The sequence below is a fragment of the Aquarana catesbeiana genome, linkage group LG08 (genome assembly GCF_042186555.1).
Source record: "Aquarana catesbeiana isolate 2022-GZ linkage group LG08, ASM4218655v1, whole genome shotgun sequence".
Taxonomy (NCBI): Eukaryota; Metazoa; Chordata; class Amphibia; order Anura; family Ranidae; genus Aquarana; species Aquarana catesbeiana.
Window position 1 is genome coordinate 307276073 of NC_133331.1, and position 22934 is coordinate 307299006.

At 43.6% G+C, this 22934-nt stretch overlaps 1 protein-coding gene across 1 annotated transcript in view; it reads right to left on the reverse strand.

Moving 5' to 3' along the window:
• Window positions 1-393: 393 nt before the first annotated feature.
• LOC141106909 (uncharacterized) overlaps window positions 394-22934 on the reverse strand; it is a 36949-nt gene continuing 14408 nt past the window's right edge. The window contains 7 exon segments of the mRNA XM_073597839.1: window positions 394-2445; window positions 13160-13298; window positions 13425-13574; window positions 13651-13748; window positions 13865-14006; window positions 16493-16511; window positions 20656-22324. Coding sequence (XP_073453940.1) covers window positions 731-2445; window positions 13160-13298; window positions 13425-13574; window positions 13651-13748; window positions 13865-14006; window positions 16493-16511; window positions 20656-22324 — 3932 coding nt within the window. The 3' untranslated portion in view covers window positions 394-730.

The window sequence follows — 22934 nt, forward strand, 5'->3', positions numbered from 1 at the left end:
TACATGATCATTCCCTGGAGCCCTCACGGAATATCGTTGAAGACGGCTATTTAACAGGGGAGTACTTGAAGCCTTCACAGTCCAGGAGCTGAGGATACCACCTTGAACGGGTTCTTCCATCTGTGTCCAGTATCTGAGCGACATCTGATGAGGCTTGTCTGTAGTCAACAACAGCGGAACTCAAGATATAAATGGGTACTCTTACCGGCTGCGATGGACCCCAAATGCCATACAACAGAGGGATCAGACAGGCTTGGGATCTTATATTATGTATATCAGATGTTGTTGTATTCATCAGATGTCGCTCAGATACTGGACACAGATGGAAGAACCCGTTCAAGGTGGTATCCTCAGCTCCTGGACCGTGAAGGCTCCAAGTACTCCCCTGTTGAATAGCCGTCTTCAACGAAGTTTCGTGAGGGCTCCAGGGAACGATCATGTAAAGCAGAAGGAAGGAGAAGGACTCCAATGGTGCAGGTCAAAAACCAATGAGGTTTATTAAAGTGGAGTTCCACCCACTTTTACATCTCTTCAGCATCCCTCACTAAATTGCGCACTGTAAACGAATTGGATATTTTTTTTTTTTTTTTCCTCAGCACCTCTTGTATATCTGCTGTATTCATTTTTCACTTCCTCCTCCCTGGTCGTGGCCCATCGCATCATTTCCTGTTTGCAATGGGAAGGGGCGGCAACTTCCTCTGACAGAAAATATAGAATGTTCCGGGGGGGTTCAAGTAATTTTATTGCCAAAAATTAAGATTTTTACATGTGTGCTAGAAAACAAATAAAAAAAATTGCTCTGGAGGCGAACTGGATAAAATAAAATAGAATAAAAAATGTTTGCCCCGCCCCCAACACACCAGTCTGAACATGAAAACAGTTGTTAGCCCGTGTGAGTTTTCTGGTGAGCAACAAGTGAATTCCTGTACTTAAAACTTTTCCCGCACTCTGAACACGAATAAGGACGCTCACCCGTGTGAATTCTCTGGTGTTTAACAAGGTTTCCTTTCTGTGTGAAAGATTTCCCGCACTCTGAACATGAATAAGGACGTTCGCCTGTGTGACTTCTCTGGTGTGTAAGAAGTAATTTTTTCTGAGTAAAACATTTCCCGCACTCTGAACAGGAAAAGGGACGTTCACCTGTGTGTATTCTCTGATGTTTCAGAAGGCCTCGTTTCTCAATGAAACATTTCCCGCACTCTGAACATGAATACGGACGTTCGCCTGTGTGACTTCTCTGGTGTGTAAGAAGTAATTTTCTCTGAGTAAAACATTTCCCACACTCTGAACAGGAAAAGGGACGTTCACCGGTGTGTATTCTCTGATGTTTCACAAGGCCTTGTTTCTCAATGAAACATTTCCCGCACTCTGAACATGAATACGGACGTTCACCTGTGTGAGTTTTCTGGTGTCTAACAAGTCTACTTCTTAGGATAAAGCATTTCCCGCACTCTGAACATAAATAAGGATGTTCACCTGTGTGAGTTTTCTGGTGTCTAACAAGTCTACTTCTTAGGATAAAACAGTTCCCGCACTCTGAACATGAATAGGGACGCTCACCCGTGTGAATTGTTTTGTGCTTATGCAGGTTTACTTTCTGATTGAAACATTTCCCGCACTCTGAACATGAATAAGGACGCTCTCCTGTGTGACATCTCTGGTGTTTAAGAAGGTCTCCTTTCTGAATGAAACATTTCCCGCACTCTGAACACGCATGGGGACGCTCACCCGTGTGACTTCTCTGGTGTTTAAGAAGGGTTCCTTTCTGAATGAAACATTTCCCGCACTCTGAACATGTGTAGGGACGCTCCCCTGTGTGACTTCTCTGGTGTATAAGAAGTTTTCCTTTCTCAATGAAACACTTCCCGCACTCTGAACATGCATAGGGACGCTCACCTGTGTGACTTCTCTGGTGTATAAGAAGTTTTTCTTTCTCAACGAAACATTTCCCACACTCTGAACATGAGAATGGACGCTCACCCGTGTGACTTCTCTGGTGTTTAAGAAGGGTTCCTTTCCGACTGAAGCATTTGCCACACTCTGAACATAAATTGGGGCGCTCACCCGTGTGACTTCTCTGGTGTTTCAGAAGGTCTCCTTTATGAATGAAACCTTTCCCGCACTCGGAGCATGAATAGGAATGGCGTTTCTCGTGTAGAAGAAGTTCTCTGTTTTCATTGAAGGATTTCCCACACGATGAAAATGAATGCTCTCCTTCATTGCTAAACGAAGATTCCATGGGATTAGATGGATCTGTTGATCTCTCCATACTCGGAGATCTTAGATTTCTATCTGGAGTAACAGTTTGTAGTCCATCAGAAGATTCCTCAGGATTAGAGGGATCCATTGATCTCCCCAATTGGGAAGGTCTGGGATGTAGATTTGGAGTAACGGGATTTCCTCCTGGAGAACATTTCATGATGTCCTGATCTTCTGCACTATGATCTGTAGAGAGAGGAAATCAAATGTCCATCAGAGGTATTCCACACATCGCCCCCAAATGTGGGAAAACAATATTACAATGTTTCACATTTTCTTGAGGTTTTGAATTCAAAGTCCTATTTGTTGGTTTGAGCTGCAGAGACGTCCCCTCCATCAGAGGTCCTCACCCTCCGTCCTCAAGTACCCCCAACAGGCCATGTTTTGGGAATTACTCTAATGCCGTGTACACACGAGCGGACTTTCAACGGACTGAACTCCAAAGGACTTTTTGACGGACTTTCGACGGAGTTCCGACGCAACGGACTTGCCTACACACGATCACACCAAAGTCCGACTGATTCGAAAGGTGATGACGTACCACCGGACTAAAATAAGGAAGTTCGTAGCCAATAGCTTCCCTTGCTTCACTGTTCGTCCGTCGGACTAGCATACAGACGAACTGATTTTTCGACCGGACTCAAGTCCGTCGGAAAGATTTGAAACATGTTCTATTTCTAAAGTCTGTCTGATTTTTCAACAGCAAAGGTCAGTTGAAGCCCACACACGATCAAATTGTCCGGCGGATTCGTTCCGTCGGATCTTTGCTGTCGAAAAGTCCGGTCGTGTGTACATGGCATTAGACAAAATAGCTGCCAAAATACCAAGCCTTTGACTCTGATTTAAAGCACCTGTGCAAGATAAAGGAAAACCTGCAAACATGGCCTGTTGGGGGTACTTGAGGACTGAGATTGAGAACCACTGCCCTATGTAGCGCTGACCCCCGAAGGAGCTGCTGAATTATTTGGGCCTGTACTCTGCTTTGTTTCCCCTTTGAATATCTCAGTCCCCCTGACACAGCTGTGGTGTAATGGTGTGCAGTTAGAACGAAATCACAAAGACAAGTCCACGATACTCAATATACCTGTTTGTAGCTACCTTACCCTCCTCTTGGCTGGTGATGAAGAGGAAAACAACACTCACACAGTTGTACTTGAATAATAACCGTATTTACTGTAGTTGTATTAGAAGGGTTAAACTACAATGGTTGTACTGTGAGACCAACATAGTCTGACGGACAACTAAACTTTACAAAGGTACAATACAGGTGTATAATGTCTGAAGTAATATATGAGAGGTATAACAAAGTAAATAGGATACCGTCAGAGTGAGTGTATCTCACTCTAAGCACTGTCCTATTTCCTGCGTGTTTAAGGCTGTACTAAATCAAATGTTGACTCGATTTAGTATAATACAACACTAGGGAGCTCCCTCCTGTAACATCAAACCACCTTGATATAGTAAAATAACCCAAGGCCTTATGTGTTACTTAACAGTCCTTCTTTATCTTCTTTTCTTCTGCTAGCAACAAGGTAATTTTGTAATCCAAGAGTTAATGATTCCTTGACAAAGTAACCTGATGTATAAAGCAAAGTCCTGATGCAGAAGAGCTATAACTAACTTTGATGCAGTGACTTAGTGTTGAATCCTCTTGACTTTGCTTGTGGTACTACAGGTCCCAGGAACTCTATCTTGTATAAACTGATGTATGAAAGTGCGTCAAAAACTTGTGGGCCTCAGCCCTCTCACCCAACCAGGACAATGCTGTCAGGAGACTCCGCTCTGATGTGCAGGGTTCTTTCTCCGCAGTATCTCAGTTCTTTCACTGTGGCCACGCCGCCACACTGTACCACTTCACAGACAACCAGGAGTCCTCGGTTACCTCCTTCAAGGGTCTCGGGCTCGATCACACTGCTGCTTCAGCACGCTGTGATGTAAGGCTGGATCAAAGCTGCTCACAGACGACCGGGAGTCCTCGGTTACCTCCTTCAAGGGTCTCTGGATGGTCACTCTGCTGCTCCAGCATGCAGTGATGTAAGGCAGGATCGCTGGCTGCTGTTCCGCTCCGCACAGGGTAGGCCACACTGGGCTGGGGACCTCACACAGATCCTCCCAGGCTGGCCATGTGTCTCCAAGAGCGCTAAGATGGCCGCTCCCAGCCCTTTTATAATCTTCCCACAATGTGGGTTAAGTTAATGTCCAGATGTAAACAAACAAAAACTTCCAGGTCAAACTCCTGAACAGTAAAAATAAACTAAAGATTCAGTCCTTGTGTACTTTGGCCACTAGATGGCGCCAGAGGATAAGATATAACATTAACATTAAGTTACATCAAAAATGTGTCCCCGCTACACACTCCCCCTGCTTGAACTCTTTGGTCCCCAAAGAGATGCAAAATTTTGTTTCTGTAACACATTTTTGATTCTACACGGTTACATAACACTGACAGAGGAGCCTCCCACCAATTCTCAGGTGATGGGGAGCTGTTCTGTGTACATACTGCTGACACCTCGGTGTCTGATACAGGTGTGTCAAGGGGTGAGTTAGGGTTACCTCTCACCAAATCTGTGGTGAGAAGGTCAGGCTCTCTTGACAACCCTTGAGGGTTGAGAACAACTTCTGTGAAACTCTCATACAACACATCACAGGTTGGTCTCTTGAGTTTGGAAATGACTCTTGGTTTCCTCTGATTCACTGTTTTAGACACAGTAGACTCACTTGTCTTCTCTTTCCGCTCAACCACTTCTGCCTCCTGCAGGTAGGTTTCTTCCACTTCTGTTTTGGATTTTTCTCCATCACCTGTAGAAAAAGTAGACGCTTCCAACTCTTCTTTTGGCAGTGACGGTAGAGGGTCACATCTGGGGACAACAGGGGCTAACAACCGCTTCACCAGGTCTGTGTTGGTCCAACAATCAACAAACTTCCTGAGGACCCTGACAGCCAAGGACAGACGATGGCCAGTGTCTCAAAGTTCTGAGGCTTCCCATCCTTCAACGGATCACACGACAACTTGACCCGCAGACATCCATCACAAGGGTAATCTTCTGCTTGAATACCCTGAACCTTTAAGTCTTTCAGCTTCTTCAGGGACAGGTATGACAAGTACCTCTTGTAAAAGTCTCTGGTCATCAGGGTAACCTGGGCACCTGTATCAAGGACGGTTCTGGTGTAGATCACTTCAACCAGAACAGGCACTACAGGCAGAGGGCCCACCAACTGGACAGGAGGCCTGTTGGGAACATCTGGAGCAGACAATTCGTTTGATGGAACATGTGCTCCCCTCAGCTTCCTGCGTTGAGAGTGCCGTCTCTGGCGTTGTTTTGAAGGCCGATGAGCATTCCTCACTGAGACGACATAAACTGCAGGTGTTCTGTATTGTTCTCTTTCGGATTCAGAGAAATTTCTTCTTGAAGGCCCAGATCTTCTCTGAGGTCCAAGCCTGTCTTCTGTCTCCCCTCGTGGACTAGGACATACTCGCTGGTAGTGGCCTACACCTCCACAGTGCCGACAGACGTCTTGATTCGTAGCTTTCTGGCCGGACATCCCAGTAAGTTCTGCCATCAATTTGTTCATCATCTCCGTCATCTGAGACACCTGTAGCCTCAATACGGCTATCTCTGAATCTCTATCAGTTGTGCTGGCCACTCTGACTTCAACCACAGATCCAGACTTTTGACTCTTCTTCTTTTCCCTCTCCATCTCCAGGTTGGCTGCCTCATTAGTTCCTTCTATGAGCGCCTCATCTGAAATGAAGGGATCTTCCAAATACTGCCGTAGTTGGAACTTGATGTAATCACTCCTCAGTCCTGTAGCCACGGACCTCAAAAATTTCTTCTGGATCAGTTCAACCCTGAAGTGTTCATCCGAGTCTTCTCTTTCTGAGGCAAACAACAGTCGGTCCTTCAACTCGATAGCTCTGAACAAGAAATTCTGGGGAGTTTCTCTACTATCTTGTGCGAGATTTATTAATTGGTGGTACCGTTCAGAAGCATTTTCCTCCTTGTAGTGGCTCTTTAATATTCTCCTGAGTTGCACTAGGGTCAGGCCATTCTTCATTTCCAGCATCCCTCTGAGATTTAGGCCAGGAATGATGGCTTTCACTACAGCTCCCACGATCTCAGATTCAGGATACCCTCTGTGGGATCCCTCTTCGATCTGACGCATAAGGTTTGTGTAGGACAGCTTGTTTTTCTGTTCCCTCTCACCTATCTGACCCTCAATCTTGAAGTCCTTCCTGATCGTCACCTCTGGCAAGTTACCATAGGGAAGTCTCTGCATAGTGGAAAGAGGTCTTGGCTTTGAATGCCTGTCATTTGAATCCTTGCATATAGTACTTAGCTCGCTGATCCGCTCCTCAATCACTCTAGAGGCTTCCTGGAGCTTCTTCTGTATATTGTGAGGTTGTTGCTCTGACTGTGAACTCCTCCCATGGACTCCAACTATCTTAATAGCTGCCCTTTCCTTATTGGGAGGGGACCCTCTGCCACTTTCCTTTGGGGTAGACTGGAGACTGAGCTCTTGCTGAGTGAGCTCTGTCTCCCCCTGCTTGGCAGGATGTGTCAGGTAGAGTTCAGTTCTATCAGGCAGTCTCACACTGGTGCCTTGAAAATATCAGCGACCCCCTTCCTCCATTCCGATAAGGTATAAGTGTGGGAGGCCCCAGGGTATGGCCTCACAGCTATCACCCAGGCCTTCTTCTCTGAGGATAGTTCTCACACCACTTCTTCCACCTGTTTTTCCTCCCATCCTTACCCAGGGAGTTCCAATTGCCACGCTCGCTTCTGAGCGTGCGCCTTTGGCTTCTCACCACTGCACCACAGTGACGGGGTCCATTCTGGTGCCTTTTGGGGTATCTGGTGGGGTCAATTGCAGAGTCACAGTATCCCGGACGAGCCCTCACATGTAGCACTGACCCCCGAAGGAGCTGCTGAATTATTTGGGCCTGTACTCTGCTTTGTTTCCCCTTTGAATATCTCAGTCCCCCTGACACAGCTGTGGTGTAATAGTGTGCAGTTAGAACAAAATCACAAAGACAAGTCAACGATACTCAATATACCTGTTTGTAGTTACTTTACCCTCCTCTTGGCTGGTGTTGAAGAGGAAAACAACACTCACACAGTTGTACTTGAATAATAACCGTATTTACTGTAGTTGTATTAGAAGGGTTAAAATACAATGGTTGTACTGTCAGACCAACATAGTCTGATGGACAACTAAACTTTACAAAAGGTACAATACAGGTGTATAATGTCTGAAGTAATATATGAGAGGTATAACAAAGTAAATAGGATACCGTCAGAGTGAGTGTATCTCACTCTAAGCACTGTCCTATTTCCTGCGCGCTTAAGACTGTACTAAATCAAATGTTGACTCGATTTAGTATAATACAACACTAGGGAGCTCCCTCCTGTAACATCACACCACCCTGATATAGTAAAATAACCCAAGGCCTTATGTGTTACTTAACAGTCCTTCTTTATCTTCTTTTCTTCTGCTAGCAACAAGGTAATTTTGTAATCCAAGAGTTAATGATTCCTCGACAAAGTAACCTGATGTATAAAGCAAAGTCCTGATGCAGCAGAGCTATAACTAACTTTGATGCAGTGACTTAGTGTTGAATCCTCTTGACTTTGCTTGTGGTACTACAGGTCCCAGCAACACTATCTTGTATAAACTGATGTATGAAAGTGCGTCAAAAACTTGTGGGCCTCAGCCCTCTCACCCAACCAGGACAATGCTGTCAGGAGACTCCGCTCTGATGTGCAGGGTTCTTTCTCCGCAGTATCTCAGTTCTTTCACTGTGGCCACGCCGTCACGCTGTAAAACTTCACAGATGACCAGGAGTCCTCGGTTACCTCCTTCAAGGGTCCCAGGATCGATCACACTGCTGCTTCAGCATGCTGTGATGTAAGGCTGGATCAAAGCTGCTCACAGATGACCGGGAGTCCTTGGTTACCTCCTTTAAGGGTCTCTTGATGATCACTCTGCTGCTCCAGCACGCAGTGATGTAAGGCAGGATCGCTGGCTGCTGTTCCACTCCACACAGGGTAGGCCGCACTGGGCTGGGGACCTCACACAGATCCTCCCAGGCTGGCCATGCATCTCCAAGAGCGCTAAGATGGCCGCTCCCAGCCCTTTTATAATCTTCCCACAATGCATTTCTGCTTCCTGGGGTTCATGGGAGTTGCTGAGCATTGTGGGTGGGTTAAGTTAATGTCCAGATGTAAACAAACAAAAACTTCCAGGTCAAACTCCTGAACAGTAAAAAAAAAACTAAAGATCCAGTCCTTTTGTACTTTGGCCACTAGATGGCGCCAGGGGATAAGATATAACATTAAGTTACATCAAAAATGTGTCCCCGCTACACCTACATAACCCTCCAACTCCCAACAAGCCTCAGTTTTTAGCAAACACTAAGGAACAGCAAGAGGAACCCACGTGTCATACTGTACTCCAAGAAAAGGGGCTTGGAAAGTCAAAAGCCCTATTTTCCTAATTGTACCGATGTCAGGAAAGCCGGTTGCACACATGCAGGTGCATAAGCCTAAGAACCGCTGCCCATGGCTGTGTAACGGGTGCGCGTGCACAAGCAGGTGCGTGAGTGCGCGTTGGCACCAGGCGGCTATTTAACTGCACTACAGGGTGGCACGTGTGCACCAGATCACGTGTATATATACACTATATTGCCAAAGGTATTAGACACCCCTCCAAATCATTGGGTTCAGGTGTTCCAATCACCTTTATGGCCACAGGTGTATAAAATCAAGCACCTAGGCATGCAGACTGCTTTTAGCAGCTCAGTGAATTCAAGCGTGGTACCATGATAGGTTGCCACCTAAGTCCATCCATGAAATTTCCTGGTTACTAAATATTCCACAGTGAACTGTTATAACAAAATGGAAGCAACTGGGAAAACCAGCAACTCAGCTACGAAGTGGTAGGCCACGTAAAATGACAGAGCGGGGTCAGCTCATTGCTGAAACTCAAAGTGTGCAGAAATTGCCAACTGTCTGCAGAGTCAATAGCTACAGACCTCCAATCTTTGTGTGGCCTTCAGATAAGCACAATATCCGTGTGCAGAAAACTTCATGGAATGGGTTTCGGTTAGAGAAATTAGATGCTTATTTTATAATCATTTATGCATGCTTGCAAAAGATTGCTTAGAAGTAGAATATTTTCAAGTTACACAAAGTTGTTTCGAGTCCTTGAAATGCATATAAATCACAGAGATAAGATAGTTCATTTTTAGTTCACTAATGAGAAACGAAACTTTTAACAGTAGTTGAACTACAGCCGGATAAGATAGAATATATTATACAGGTGGTTTAGAAAAAATTATGGGAAAGTTATGTACAGTACACTAATTAGGTTTGACAGGGTCAAACAAAGGTCTGCTTGTGCCCTCATTAAAACTGTTAAAATACATTCAATAAGAAAACACTGATGTGTATGTATGTATATATTAATAATTAGACAATATTAAATAAAGTAGTTGTTATATATAGTATATGTGTATACAGTACCTTTTTGTAGAACCAATATATGAATACATACATATAGGATTATATAGTGAGACATACAGTGAAAGCATTCAGACCCCCTTAAATTTTTCACTCTTTGTTATTTTGCAGCCATTTGCTGAAATCATTTAAGTTCATTTTTTTCCCTCATTAATGTACACACAGCACCCCATATTGACAGAAAAACACAGAGTTGTTGACATTTTTGCAGATTTATTAAAAAAGAAAAACTGAAATATCACATGGTCCTAAGTATTCAGACCCTTTGCTCAGTATTTAGTAGAAGCACTCTTTTGATCTAATACAGCCATGAGTCTTTTTGGGAAAGATGCAACAAGTTTTTCACACCTGCATTTGGGGATCCTCTGCCATTTCTCCTTGCAGATCCTCTCCAGTTGTGTCAGGTTGGATGGTAAACGTTGGTGGACAGCCATTTTTAGGTCTCTCCAGAGATGCTCAATTGGGTTTAAGTCAGGGCTCTGCCTGGGCCATTCAAGAACAGTCACAGAGTTGTTGTGAAGCCACTGCTTCGTTATTTTAGCTGAGTGCTTAGGGTCATTGTCTTGTTGGAAGGTAAACCCAAGCCCAGTCTGAGGTCCTGAGCACTCTGGAGAAGGTTTTCGTCCAGGATATCCCTCTACTTGGCCACATTCATCTTTCCCTCGATTGAAACCAGTTGTCCTGTTCCTGCAGCTCAAAAACCAGCAGTGCCTGGTTTTCTCCACACATACCACTTAGAATTAAGGCCAAAAAGTTCTATTTTGGTCTCATCAGACCAGAGAATCTTATTTCTCACCATCTTGGAGTCCTTCTGGTGTTTTTTTAGCAAACTCCATGCAGGCTTTCATGTGTCTTGCACTGAGGAGAGGCTTCCGTCGGGCTGCTCTGCCATAAAGCCCCGACTGGTGGAGGGCTGCAGTGATAGTTGACTTTCTACAACTTTCTCCCATCTCCCGACTGCATCTCTGGAGCTCAGCCACAGTGATCTTTGGGTTCTTCTTTACCTCTCTCACCATGCTCTTCTCCCTTGATAGCTCAGTTTGGCTGGATGGCCAGCTCTAGGAAGGGTTCTGTTCGTCCCAAACATCTTCCATTTAAGGATTATGGAGGCCACTGTGCTCTTAGGAACCTTAAGTGCAGCAGAATTTTTTTTGTAACCTTGGCCAGATCTGTGCCTTGCCACAATTCTGTCTCTGAGCTCTTTGGGCGGTTCCTTTGACCTCATGATTCTCATTTGCTCTGACATGCACTGTGAGCTGTAAGGTCTTATATAGGACAAGTGTGTGGCTTTCCTAATCAAGTCCAATCAATATAATCAAACACAGCTGGACTCAAATGAAGGTGTAGAACCATCTCAAGGATGATCAGAAGAAATGGACAGCACCTGAGTTAAATATATGAGTGTAACAGCAAAGGGTCTGAATACTTAGGACCATGTGATATTTCAGTTTTTCTTTTTTTTTAAATCTGCAAAAATGTCAACAACTGTGTGTTTCTGTCAATATGGGGTGCTGTGTGTACATTAATGAGGAAAAAAATGAACTTAAATGATTTTAGCAAATGGCTGCAATATAACAAAAAGAGTGAAAAATGTATGGGGGTCTGAATACTTTCCATCCCCACTGTATAACACATAAGGTGGAATTATTGAAAGTTCATTCTCCCGTAAATCTGTTATCTTTGAGTTGGTAAAGTCTTATCAGGACAAGGAGGGTTTGATTTACCATGACTGGGTACCATGTTGTCTCTATACAAGTATTTTAATGGGTAAAGCCATAGACAAAAACAGTTATAAATCATTTTAATAAACATGTAGGGATTCTGGGAATTAATAAGTTCTTCTGGTTGTATGACAAGTGTACAAGTGTCAGATTTATGGTTAGTTACATTGATTTAGATCTTAGCAACCAATCATATCTAGGAGAGATGGCTAACATAAGGCTTGTAAAGGTATATCAATGCAAGTTTTACAATTGTTAGACAGGCAAGTCAGATAGGAGCCCATAAGGCTGAACTCCATGTATGCTGCCCTTTTAAACGGGTCATAGAGATCAGAACCAATGGGCAAATATCTGTCCTTTTGTTGTTACTTCTTGTAACTTGTTGTCTCCTCGTACGAGTCAAATAAAGAAAACTTCTTAACTTGATCCAGAGTGTGGTCTAAGGTGAATTTCCCTCACAGTTTCCATGGCCAAGTAGCTGCATCCAAGCCTTACATCACCAGGTGCAATGCAAAGCGTCAGATGCAGTGGTGTAAAGCACATCACCAATGGACTCTAGAGCAGTGGAGATGTGTTCTGTGGAGTGACAAATCACACTTCTCTGTCTGGCAATCCGATGGATGTGTCTGGGTTTGATAGTTGTCTGGAGAATGGCACCTGTTGGACTGCATTGTGCCAAGTGTAAAGTTTGGGGGAGGGGGGATTGTGGTGTGGGGTTGTTTTTCAGGGGCCCCTTAGTGCCAGTGAAGGGAACAGCATACCAAGACATTTTGGATGTTATAGATTTTATGCTCCCAACTTTGTGGGAACAGTTTGGGGATGGCCCCTTCTTGTTCCAACATGACTGCGCACCAGTGCACAAAGCAAGGGCTATAAAGTCATAGAGGAGCGAGTTTGGGGTGGATAGAACACCTTTGGGATGAATTAGAGCAGAGACTGCGAGCCAAGCCTTCTCGTCCAACATCAGTGCCTGACCTCACAAATGCACTTCTGGAAGAATGGTCAAACATTCCCATAGACAAACTCCTAAACCTTGTGGACAGCCTTCCCAGAAGAGTTGAAGCTGTTATAGCTGCAAAGGGTGGGCCAACTCAATATTGAGCCCTACGGACTAAGACATTAAAGTTCATGTGCATGTAAAGGTCCCCGAGTTACGAACCTCCAACTTGTAAACGACTCTTACTTATGAACAGGAGGCGGCGTGATGTTCTACGCATGCGCGGCCACTTTTCGGTGGCGGACACATCGGAAAACAATGTCTGCGCATGCGCGGCTACTTGACAGAACATCAAAAAATGAGGTCTCTGCCATTCTGCGCATGCGCTTCCGACTTACAAACAAATCCAACTTAAGAACAAACAGGCAGTCCCTAACCTGTTCGTAACTCGGGGACGGCCTGTATCCTGTTACCTGATAGTTTTAACCATGGGTTATATGCAGCTACTAAGTCCTGTGTCCTGTACTGTAAGATTAAGAAATGGACCTTCCTGCAACTCATTTATTGGAAACATGACAATGTGATGTTACAGGAATGGAGATGGACCTTTCATATGGTGTACAGTATCTCCTCCTCATTTGTTGGGAACATGACATTATATACTATATGAAGAAGTAAAATGAAAATATGAATTCTCTCTGCATTTAATGTTTATTACTTACTTGTGTCCATATGTAGAGAAGATTCCTCCTGTTTACTTTTCATAATCATCTCCTCCTCCTCCATAGACTGCTGATCTCCACTCACCAACATCTCTTCTTCTTCTTTAGTCTCAACTTTGATGTCTTTCAGTTCTTCACCCTAAACCCCAAAGATGATAAAATATAACATCTGGGAACATTACTGCAAATAACAAGACATTACATAGAAGAATATCCTATCATAGTTTAGAATAATTTTGAGTTCTAGTTGATCAGTCCCACCTACCTGATGATGGTGAGGGATGGTGTGACCTTCCTGTGTGGAATCCGGGGAATACTGACCACCACCCTCCTCCATAGACTGCTGATCTCCATTTATCAATGTCTTGTCCTCTTCTACTTTAACTTCAACTTTTATGTCTTTCAATTCTTCACCCTAAACCCCAAAGTGAATAGCAAACATTTATGAAAAAGTGAAAGGAGCTTACATTGAGTTTCTTAGTCCCACCTACCTGATGATGGTGAGGGATGGTGTGACCTTCCTGTGTGGAATCCCGGGAATACAGAAGATGAGGACATCTCTCTGGTGGGTTCCCATTACTGGATCCATCTGTAGGAAACACACACACTGACAGAATACATTGTTTCTATGTGTTTATCAGTTGATGGGGGATCTAGGTGGACCCTCCGTACTGCTCTCTCCTTTACAATAAAGTCTCCTCTTACCCGGTGATGTGAGGGGCGGCTGATTCTCCATCATGACGTCCTTGTAGAGATCCTTGTGTCCTTCTAAATACTCCCACTCCTCCATGGAGAAATAGACAGTGACATCCTGACACCTTATAGGAACCTGACACACACAATGATACAGTCACCATCCAGACACATCCCTTGTCTGGTACTGGATAATGTCCCAGAATTCCCAGAATTGGGGAGCTAAAACCAGAAGCTGCCAAATATCATATAATTATTAATATCTGATCTGTAACACCGGTTCCCCTTCTGGTATGGGCTAATACACATAGTTTAGTATTTACAAAGGTAGGTGGGTGATTTATGAATTGAGATAAGAGTGATGTCATGTGACCTCCCAGAATCCTCCTCACCTCTCCGGTCAGGTCTCTGTTTTATTAATAGAGATAAAACTGATGTGATTGGCTCAGTGTTCTCTGTACAGCACTACGGTATCGGTCAGAGCTATATACAGGAATACAATCATTTTATTTATTAATGTTTTACAATAAGTGTGTATCATCATCTGTTGAAGGTAAAAGACATCACAGTGACTATGGAGGAAGAGGACGGACATGACGGGGGGATTACTGGGTGTAAATATAAAATAATATCTTATTACCTTCTATGCTGCCAATTCCAACATTGTCTTATCTCTACTTCCTCCCGACTCACCTCTCACCCGCAACTTCCTGTTTATATGTGACATCACTTCCTATTTTTAGTTCCTGTGTTCTGTCAGACTAGGCAACCCCGTCAGATTTTGTAACAGAAGTGATGTTCCGTCACGGCCATCTTGGTACACCCCGCACTCGCCCACACTAAGCCTGCAGTCTGAAGTCGCCAAGCTGACATCTTTTTACACCCACCAAAGTCTTGCATTTTACACTTATTTTTACTGAGCTTATATCGTGAAATACAGTATTTAGAAATCTGTGACACTGTTTTGATGTTAAATTTTTAAAAGCAGCGGCAAGCCTGCTGATCTCACACATTTGCTGACAGCAGACCGCTGCTTCTAAATATTCAACATCAAAACAGTGTCACGGATTTCTAAATACTCTATTTCACGACATAACCTCAGTTTAGTGGTAAAAATAAGTGTGAAATGCAAGACATCGGTGGCTGTAAAAAGATGTCCGCTTGGCAACGTCAGACTTTCTGCGGCTGAGTGCAGGGTGTACCAAGATGGCCATGACAGAACGTCACTTCCGTTACAAGTTTTGACGGGTCCCCTAATCTGACGTGGCTTTCATACTCTTATAACCACTTCTTGGTGCGTTCGTTAATTTCTTTCTTTACTACCAAAGGAATACCAAAGGAATGGTTGATGTATCCCTCTCTCCTTCTCAAAAACGAACCCAAACTGTTTATCTTCCATATGGTGAATTATACTCCCTAAAAACGATTCTCTTGGTGCCGCCAAACTGTCCCCGATGTGTTGGAAATACGGGAAGGGCTGCTGTCAGAAATCACAGGGCCCTGTACAGCTTACCTGGCAGGGCCTCAATCCCCCAAAAATATCAAAATTCATTTTAACAAAAAATACACTAAAATCATTATTAGCGGACACAAACACAACATGACTTACAAAATTCCTGCTCAGTCTAAAAGCTTAAAGTTCATAAATAAAGCTGTGTGTGTGAATGAGGTCTTGGGGTCCATTCACATGGACATTGTGGCCTGTATAGCTCAGATCAGCATTCTTTTTTATGTGACTGATGCTCTTTGTAGGCAGCCTATGTTACACTGTGGGGATGCAGCGGCTGTACAAATGTTAAGTTTAATAATTAACTGGTGAATTATCAGGGGTCTAAACAGACTCCTGATGTCCTACTTTTGAGACAGAGAAAGCAATTGAGATCCAGAATCCTTTATCTGCAGATGAATGAACAGGAGGCGCTCTATACAGAGGCTTCCTGTTCATTCACAAACTGATACACAGCAAACACAGTTTACAATGCTTCAGTTATAAATGAACACAGTGATTGACCAGTACTGTAATACCTGAACAGCAGAGGGATAGGGGGAGATTGGAATTTACTGGAACTGATCCCCTGTAGTTCCCACCTGCAGTAGCTGAAAGCTGGCAATTAGGGTGAGGAGGAAAAGTTGTCTTTCAGCTGCTTCAATGAAGAACTACAGGGGATTGGTTCCAGTAACTCCCCCCCCTTCCCAACCGGACTTATAGCCCCTTTCTCCTACCCAGTGAAGTGGGAACAGGTAATATAACCACCCAGGTGTACTCTTAGGTAATGTAGGATAACCTTCAATGACCCATTCAGATCTGAGAGACACCCATTGAAAACACACGCAAACAGTTGCTAAGTGTTTCAACAGTTGTCTGGTTTATTGAGCACAAAATACACGGTATTTATGCAGATGCAAAAGGAAAAAGGTAGGGGCTGGGAGGGACTTCCTGTATGTTATCAGAAAAGACACAAGTCATCTCTAGCAAACATCTGTTTCCATTCTGAAAATGCATATTCTCAATAACGTATTTTACAGTTAGGACAGGAATCTTATTCTTAGGCTCTGTCTTAAACCACAAGATAAAGTCTCTTGTAGGTGAGAAACAGATGTTTGCCTACAGATAATGATACACTGTAGCCTGTGTCTTACAGAAACAGGAAGCTTGTTCCTGGAAATGGCTTAACCACAAAAAACTGTCAAACTCTTAATTCTATGTAAAACAGAGATGAGTCTTGCTACAAACTTATATATACATATTTAGCAAAACATAGGGAAATCTAGAAAGAATTGTTTTATACATTCTCTTACACCCAGGGTCCCTTTTACCCTGCTGGCCAGCTTCTCAGGTCCCCCTGTTAAACTGATGGGGCCTGTGTCCCGTACAGGAAGTCCAGCTGTACCCCCTTATCAGCAGCCCTGAATATGGGTACTCTAGTGCATGTGCAATGGAGATGTTCCAAATTTACAGCTGAAAGCTGGCAAGAGAGAGAGGAGGAAAAGTAAGCTTTCAGCTGCTTCAGGGGAAAATTACAGGGGATTGGTTCCAGTAACTGCCCCCCCCCCCCATCACACTTATAGCCCCTTCCCTTTTTGCTCACCCGCTTCTTCTTCTTATCCCAGAAAATTGATCCTCCCAATGTTAACTATCCCCTATCCCCCAACTTTTCCACAATGGTTGCATTTACTGGAACTGACCCCTTGTAGTTCCCACCTGCAGCAATTGAAAGCTTGCAAGAGGGCGAGGAGGAGACGAAGTTGGCTTTCAGCTGCTTTAATGGAGAACTACAGGGAATTGGTTCCAGTAACTGCCAACCCTCCCAACCGCACCTATAGCCCCTTCCACCTACCCAGGATCCCCATCACCCTGCTGGTCAGCTGCCCAGGTCCACCTGTTAAACTGATGGGTCCGGGCCCCATACAGGAAGGCCAGCGGTACCCCCTTATCAGCAGACCTGAATACGGATACTCTATTGCATAGGTTATGGAGATGTCCTAAATTATTTTGATACTAGACAGCTGTCTTTCAAACTCTTTCTGATCTTTTCTCAATTCAAATAACCCCTGACCCCAAATGAGCTCTTCTGGGCATACTCCCAGATGATTGGCCATCTTCTACACAGAAAACTTTGCTCACCCGCTTCTTCTTCTTATCCCAGAAAACCGATCTTCCCAAACAATGACTATCCCCCAACCCCCAACTTTTCCAATGGTGGCATTTGCTGGAACTGACCCTTTGTTCGCACCTGCAGCAGCTGAAAGCTTGCAAGAGGGTGAGGAAGAGAAGTTGGCTTTCAGCTGTTTTAATGGAGAACTACAGGGGATCAGTTCCAGTAACTGCAAACCCTCCCAACCGCACCTATAGCCCCTTCCACCTACCCAGGATCCCCATCACCCTGCTGGTCAGCTACTCAGGTCTCCCTCTTGAACTGATGGGTTCGGGTCCTGTACAGGAGGGTCAGCAGCCCTGATTACGGGAACTCTAATGCATACGTTATGGAGATGTCCCAAATTATTTTGATACTGGACAGCAGTCTTTTAAACACTTTTTCAGGTCTTTGCTCGAACCAAATAACCCCTAACTCCGAATGAGCTCTTCTGGGCATACTCCCGGATGATTGGCCATCTTCTACACAGAATTTTGTGTAGCTACTGTAAGTGGAAAGGAGGGTCAACAATGCCCATTTGCAGCCTCACTGTGCCCATTTGCAGCCATAGGTCTCCGAACTTCAAACTCGGTAGTTAAGGGTTCCTAGATGCTCCCTAGCTGCAGCCAAAATTTGGGGTCTCTGGACCCAAAGGGTCCCGAAATGACATTGCTGCAGATGGACACAGTTGACCGATTTTGGGGCCCCGTATCTCGGGGCCACTTGGTGCTAGGAATCCCAAATTTAGTGTGAAAACCCAGTGGAACTAGCACTACAACATATCCAAAGCTATATTCTGTTTCCAGGACAGTATTTACTGCATTGTACCATTGTTCAAAAGTTAGCATGTTAGGGGACAGCCAGCGTTGGAAACATCATTTTCTATTCTGTTTTATTCTATTCTGGTATATTCTTTTATTTTCTACTGTATTCTATTTTTTTTTATTCTGTTTTGTTCTATTGTTTTATTTTCTATTCTGTTTTATTCTTTTCTATTTGTCTTTATTTTATATTATTTATTATATTTATTGTTTTTCTATTCTATTCTGTTATATTCTGTTTTATTCTGTCTTATTATATTCAGTTTTTTTCTATTCTTTTATTGTCTATTCTGTTTTATTCAGTTCTATTCTATTTTAGTCTATTCTATTTTGTTCTATTCTGTTTTATTATAGTCTGTTCTATTATTGTCTTTTATTTTCTATTCTATTCTGTTTCCAGGTCAGCATTTACTGCATTGTACCATTGTGCAAAAGTTGGTTGGGTTAAGGGATAGCCAACATCAGGATATCAATTTTCTGGGATAAGGACAAGAAGTGGGTGGGCAAAATTCTCTGTGTAGAAGATGACGGTTGATACCTCTTTTTGAAGGGTAGACTGGGGGAAATGACATGTACATTGGCAAACATTTATTGTCCCAATAGGAACCCAATGAAGTTTTTTAAACTGGTCATGGGAAAGTTAATGGACTTTAAGACAGGGGACGTGATATTGACTGGAGATCTGAACTTTTGTATGGACCCGACTTTGGAAAGCACGTCCCGTGTGCAGGGGACAAAAAATGTCCTGTTAAAAATGATAAAGCAGCAAATGCACCAGTGTAAAATGATGGATGTGTGGAGGGTACAGCATCCGAAGACACAAGATTACCATATATACTCGAGTATAAGCCGAGTTTTTCAGCACTTTTTTTGTGCTTAAAATGCCCCCCCCTGGCTTATACTCCAGTCAAGCACTTTTCTGCAGCAGAGAATGACATTTTCCGAACCGATTTTGGGGCCCCGTATCTCATGGCCACTTGGTGCTAGGAACCCCAGCTTTGGATATGTTGTAGTGCTAGCTCCACTGGGTTTGCACACCAAACTTGGGGTTCCTAGCACCAAGTGGCCCCGAGATACGGGGCCCCAAATTCGGTTCGTTCAATGTCATTCTCTGCTGCAGAAAAGTGCTTGACTCGAGTATAAGCTGAGGGGGGCATTTTCAGCACCCAGAACCCTTTTCTCCCTGTTTATACTGACCGTGCCAACCACTGAGAAACGCTGAAGGGGTTCTCTTCACGCAGAGACCATTGAATATGGTCCAACACATCCCGATTGGTAAATGTATGAAAAGATTTATTATTGCTTGTTTATTTTCTCTCCATTTTTTCATTAATTTAACACTACAATATATGTTAACGTTTTTACAGTCCACATAATCCTCTGAAGAAGACTCGTTGGGGTCGAAACGCGTCAGTTTCCAATACAAGCTATATATAATACTTCTATCTAGGATGTTTGACCATGATGCATTTTCATTGTACATTGTCATGTTGATGACAATGCCTTTTATACATGTACCACAGCTCATGTGTTGATGATACACTTTTTAACTATCGTTTTGATACCCTTTGAGAACAAAAATAAATAAATAAAGAATTTCAAATTATACCTAATTCTTTGATACAATTTTTATTAATTGCTGCCTAGAAAACCCCTCTGGGGGACAGCCTCTATTTTCGATAACCTTAATTGGGTGTGCAGCCGTTGTGTCTTTTCTCCTATGAGTGTCTTCTGTTTTATGGTTAAGTTTTTGGTTGTAACCTGACAAAATGTGGAACATTTCAAGGGGTGTGAATACTTTTTTTCAAGGCACTGTACCTAGGAGCTCTTGTGCTAGAATTATTGTTCCTACTCTGACGTTGGCGGCGATATGTCACACGTGTGGTGCGACCGCGGTTGACATACCAAGCGTACCCTGGGCTTGTGTGTGCCGGGTATGAATACTTTTTTTGGGCACCATAGTTTTTGGCGATATTGCGGGCGCACGCAATTTTAAGACATGAAAGGTTTGGTATCTATTTACTGAGTGCAACCTCATCTTTTATATTTTAACCAAACAAACGAAAATTATACGGCGCGGTTTTGCACTAAAATTCGTTTTATTATATTTTTTCTGGAAAATTTGCGTTTAATAAACAGTTGCGCAAATATCAAAAGACATAAAAATTTGCAATTATCACCTTTTTATTCTACAGGGCCTCTGCTTTGAGAAAATTTAGAATTTTCTGGGAGGTTCAAGGCATTTTATTGACAAAAAATAAGATTTTTACATGTGTGCGAGAAAATAAAATAAAAAACTGGATAAAATAAAATAGAATAAAATATTTTTGCCCCACCCCCAACACACCAATCTGAACATGAAAACAGTTATTAGCCCGTGTGAGTTTTCTGGTGAGCAACAAGTGAATTCTTGTACTTAAAACTTTTCCCGCACTCTGAACACGAATAAGGACGCTCATCCGTGTGACTTCTTTCGTGGCTGACAAGGTCTCCTTTCTGAAGGAAACATTTCCCGCACTCTGAACACGAATAAGGACGCTCACCTGTGTGAATTCTCTGGTGTTTAACAAGGTTTCCTTTCTGAATGAAACATTTCCCGCACTCTGAACATGCATAGGGACGCTCCCCTGTGTGACTTCTCTGGTGTATAAGAAGTTTTCCTTTCAGTGAAAAAGATTTCCCACACTCTGAACATGAATACGGACGTTCACCTGTGTGAGTTTTCTGGTGTCTAACAAGTTTACATCTTAGGATAAAACATTTCCCACACTCTGAACAGGAAAAGGGACGTTCACCGGTGTGTATTTTCTGATGTTTCACAAGGCCTTGTTTCTCAATGAAACATTTCCCGCACTCTAAACATGAATACGGACGTTCACCTGTGTGAGTTTTCTGGTGAATAACAAGTCTACTTCTTAGAATAAAACATTTCCCGCACTCTGAACATGAATAGGGACGCTCACCCATGTGAATTTTTTTGTGCTTACGCAGGTTTGCTTTCTGACTGAAACATTGCCCGCACTCTGAACATGAATAAGGACGCTCTCCTGTGTGACATCTCTGGTGTTTAAGAAGGTCTCCTTTCTGAATGAAACATTTCCCGCACTCTGAACATGCATGGGGACGCTCACCCGTGTGACTTTTCTGGTGTATAAGAAGTTTTACTTTCTGAATGAAACATTTCCCGCACTCTGAACATGCATAGGGACGCTCCCCTGTGTGAATTCTCTGGTGTATAAGTAGTTTTCCTTTCTCAATGAAACATTTCCCGCACTCTGAACATGAGAAAGGACGCTCACCCGTGTGACTTCTCTGGTGCGTTAGAAAGTGCCCCTTCCGACTGAAGCATTTCCCGCACTCTGAACATGAATAGGGACGCTCACCCGTGTGACTTCTCTGGTGTTTCAGAAGGTCTCCTTTCTGCATGAAACCTTTCCCGCACTCTGAACATGCATAGGGACGCTCACCTGTGTGACTTCTCTGGTGTATAAGAAGTTTTCCTTTCTGAATGAAACATTTCCCGCACTCTGAACATGAGAAAGGACGCTCACCCGTGTGACTTCTCTGGTGCGTTAGAAAGTTCCCCTTACGATTGAAGCATTTCCCGCACTCTGAACATGAATAGGGGCGCTCACCCGTGTGACATCTCTGGTGTCTCAGAAGGTCTCCTTTATGATTGAAACCTTTCCCGCACTCGGAGCATGAATAGGAATGGCGTTTCTCGTGTAGAAGAAGTTCTCCGTTTTCAATGAGGGATTTCCCACACGATGAAAATGAATGCTCTCCTTCATTGCTAAACGAAGATTCCATGGGATTAGATGGATCTGTCGATCTCTCCATACTCTGAGATCTTAGATTTCTATCTGGAGTAACAGTTTGTAGTCCATCAGAAGATTCCTCAGGATTAGAGGGATCCATTGATCTCCCCAATTGGGAAGGTCTGGGATGTAGATTTGGAGTAACGGGATTTCCTCCTGGAGAACATTTCATGATGTCCTGATCTTCTGCACTATGATCTGTAGAGAGAGGAAATCAAATGTCCATCAGAGGTATTCCACACATCGCCCCCAAATGTGGGAAAACAATATTACAATGTTTCACATTTTCTTGATGTTTTCAATTCAAAGTCCTATTTGTTGGTTTGAGCTGCAGAGACGTCCCGTCCATCAGAGGTCCTCACCCTCCGTCCTCAAGTACCCCCAACAGGCCACGTTTTGGGAATTTCTCTGAGACAAAATAGCTGCCAAAATACCAAGTCATTGCCTCTGATTCAAAGCACCTGTGCAAGATAAAGGAAAACCTGCAAACATGGCCTGTTGGGGGTACTTGAGGACTGAGGTTGAGAACCACTGCCCTACACAACCCTCCAACTCCCAACAAGCCTCAGTTTTTAGCAAACACAAAAGGAACAGCGAGAGGAACTCGTGTGCCGTACTGTACTCCAAGAAAAGGGGCTTGGAAAGTCAAAAGCCTTATTTTCCGAATCGAACCGATGTCAGGAAAGCTGGTTGGATACATCGCCCCCAAATGTGGGAAAACAATATTACAATGTTTCACATTTTCTTGAGGTTTTGAATTCAAAGTCCTATTTGTTGGTTTGAGCTGCAGAGACGTCCCCTCCATCAG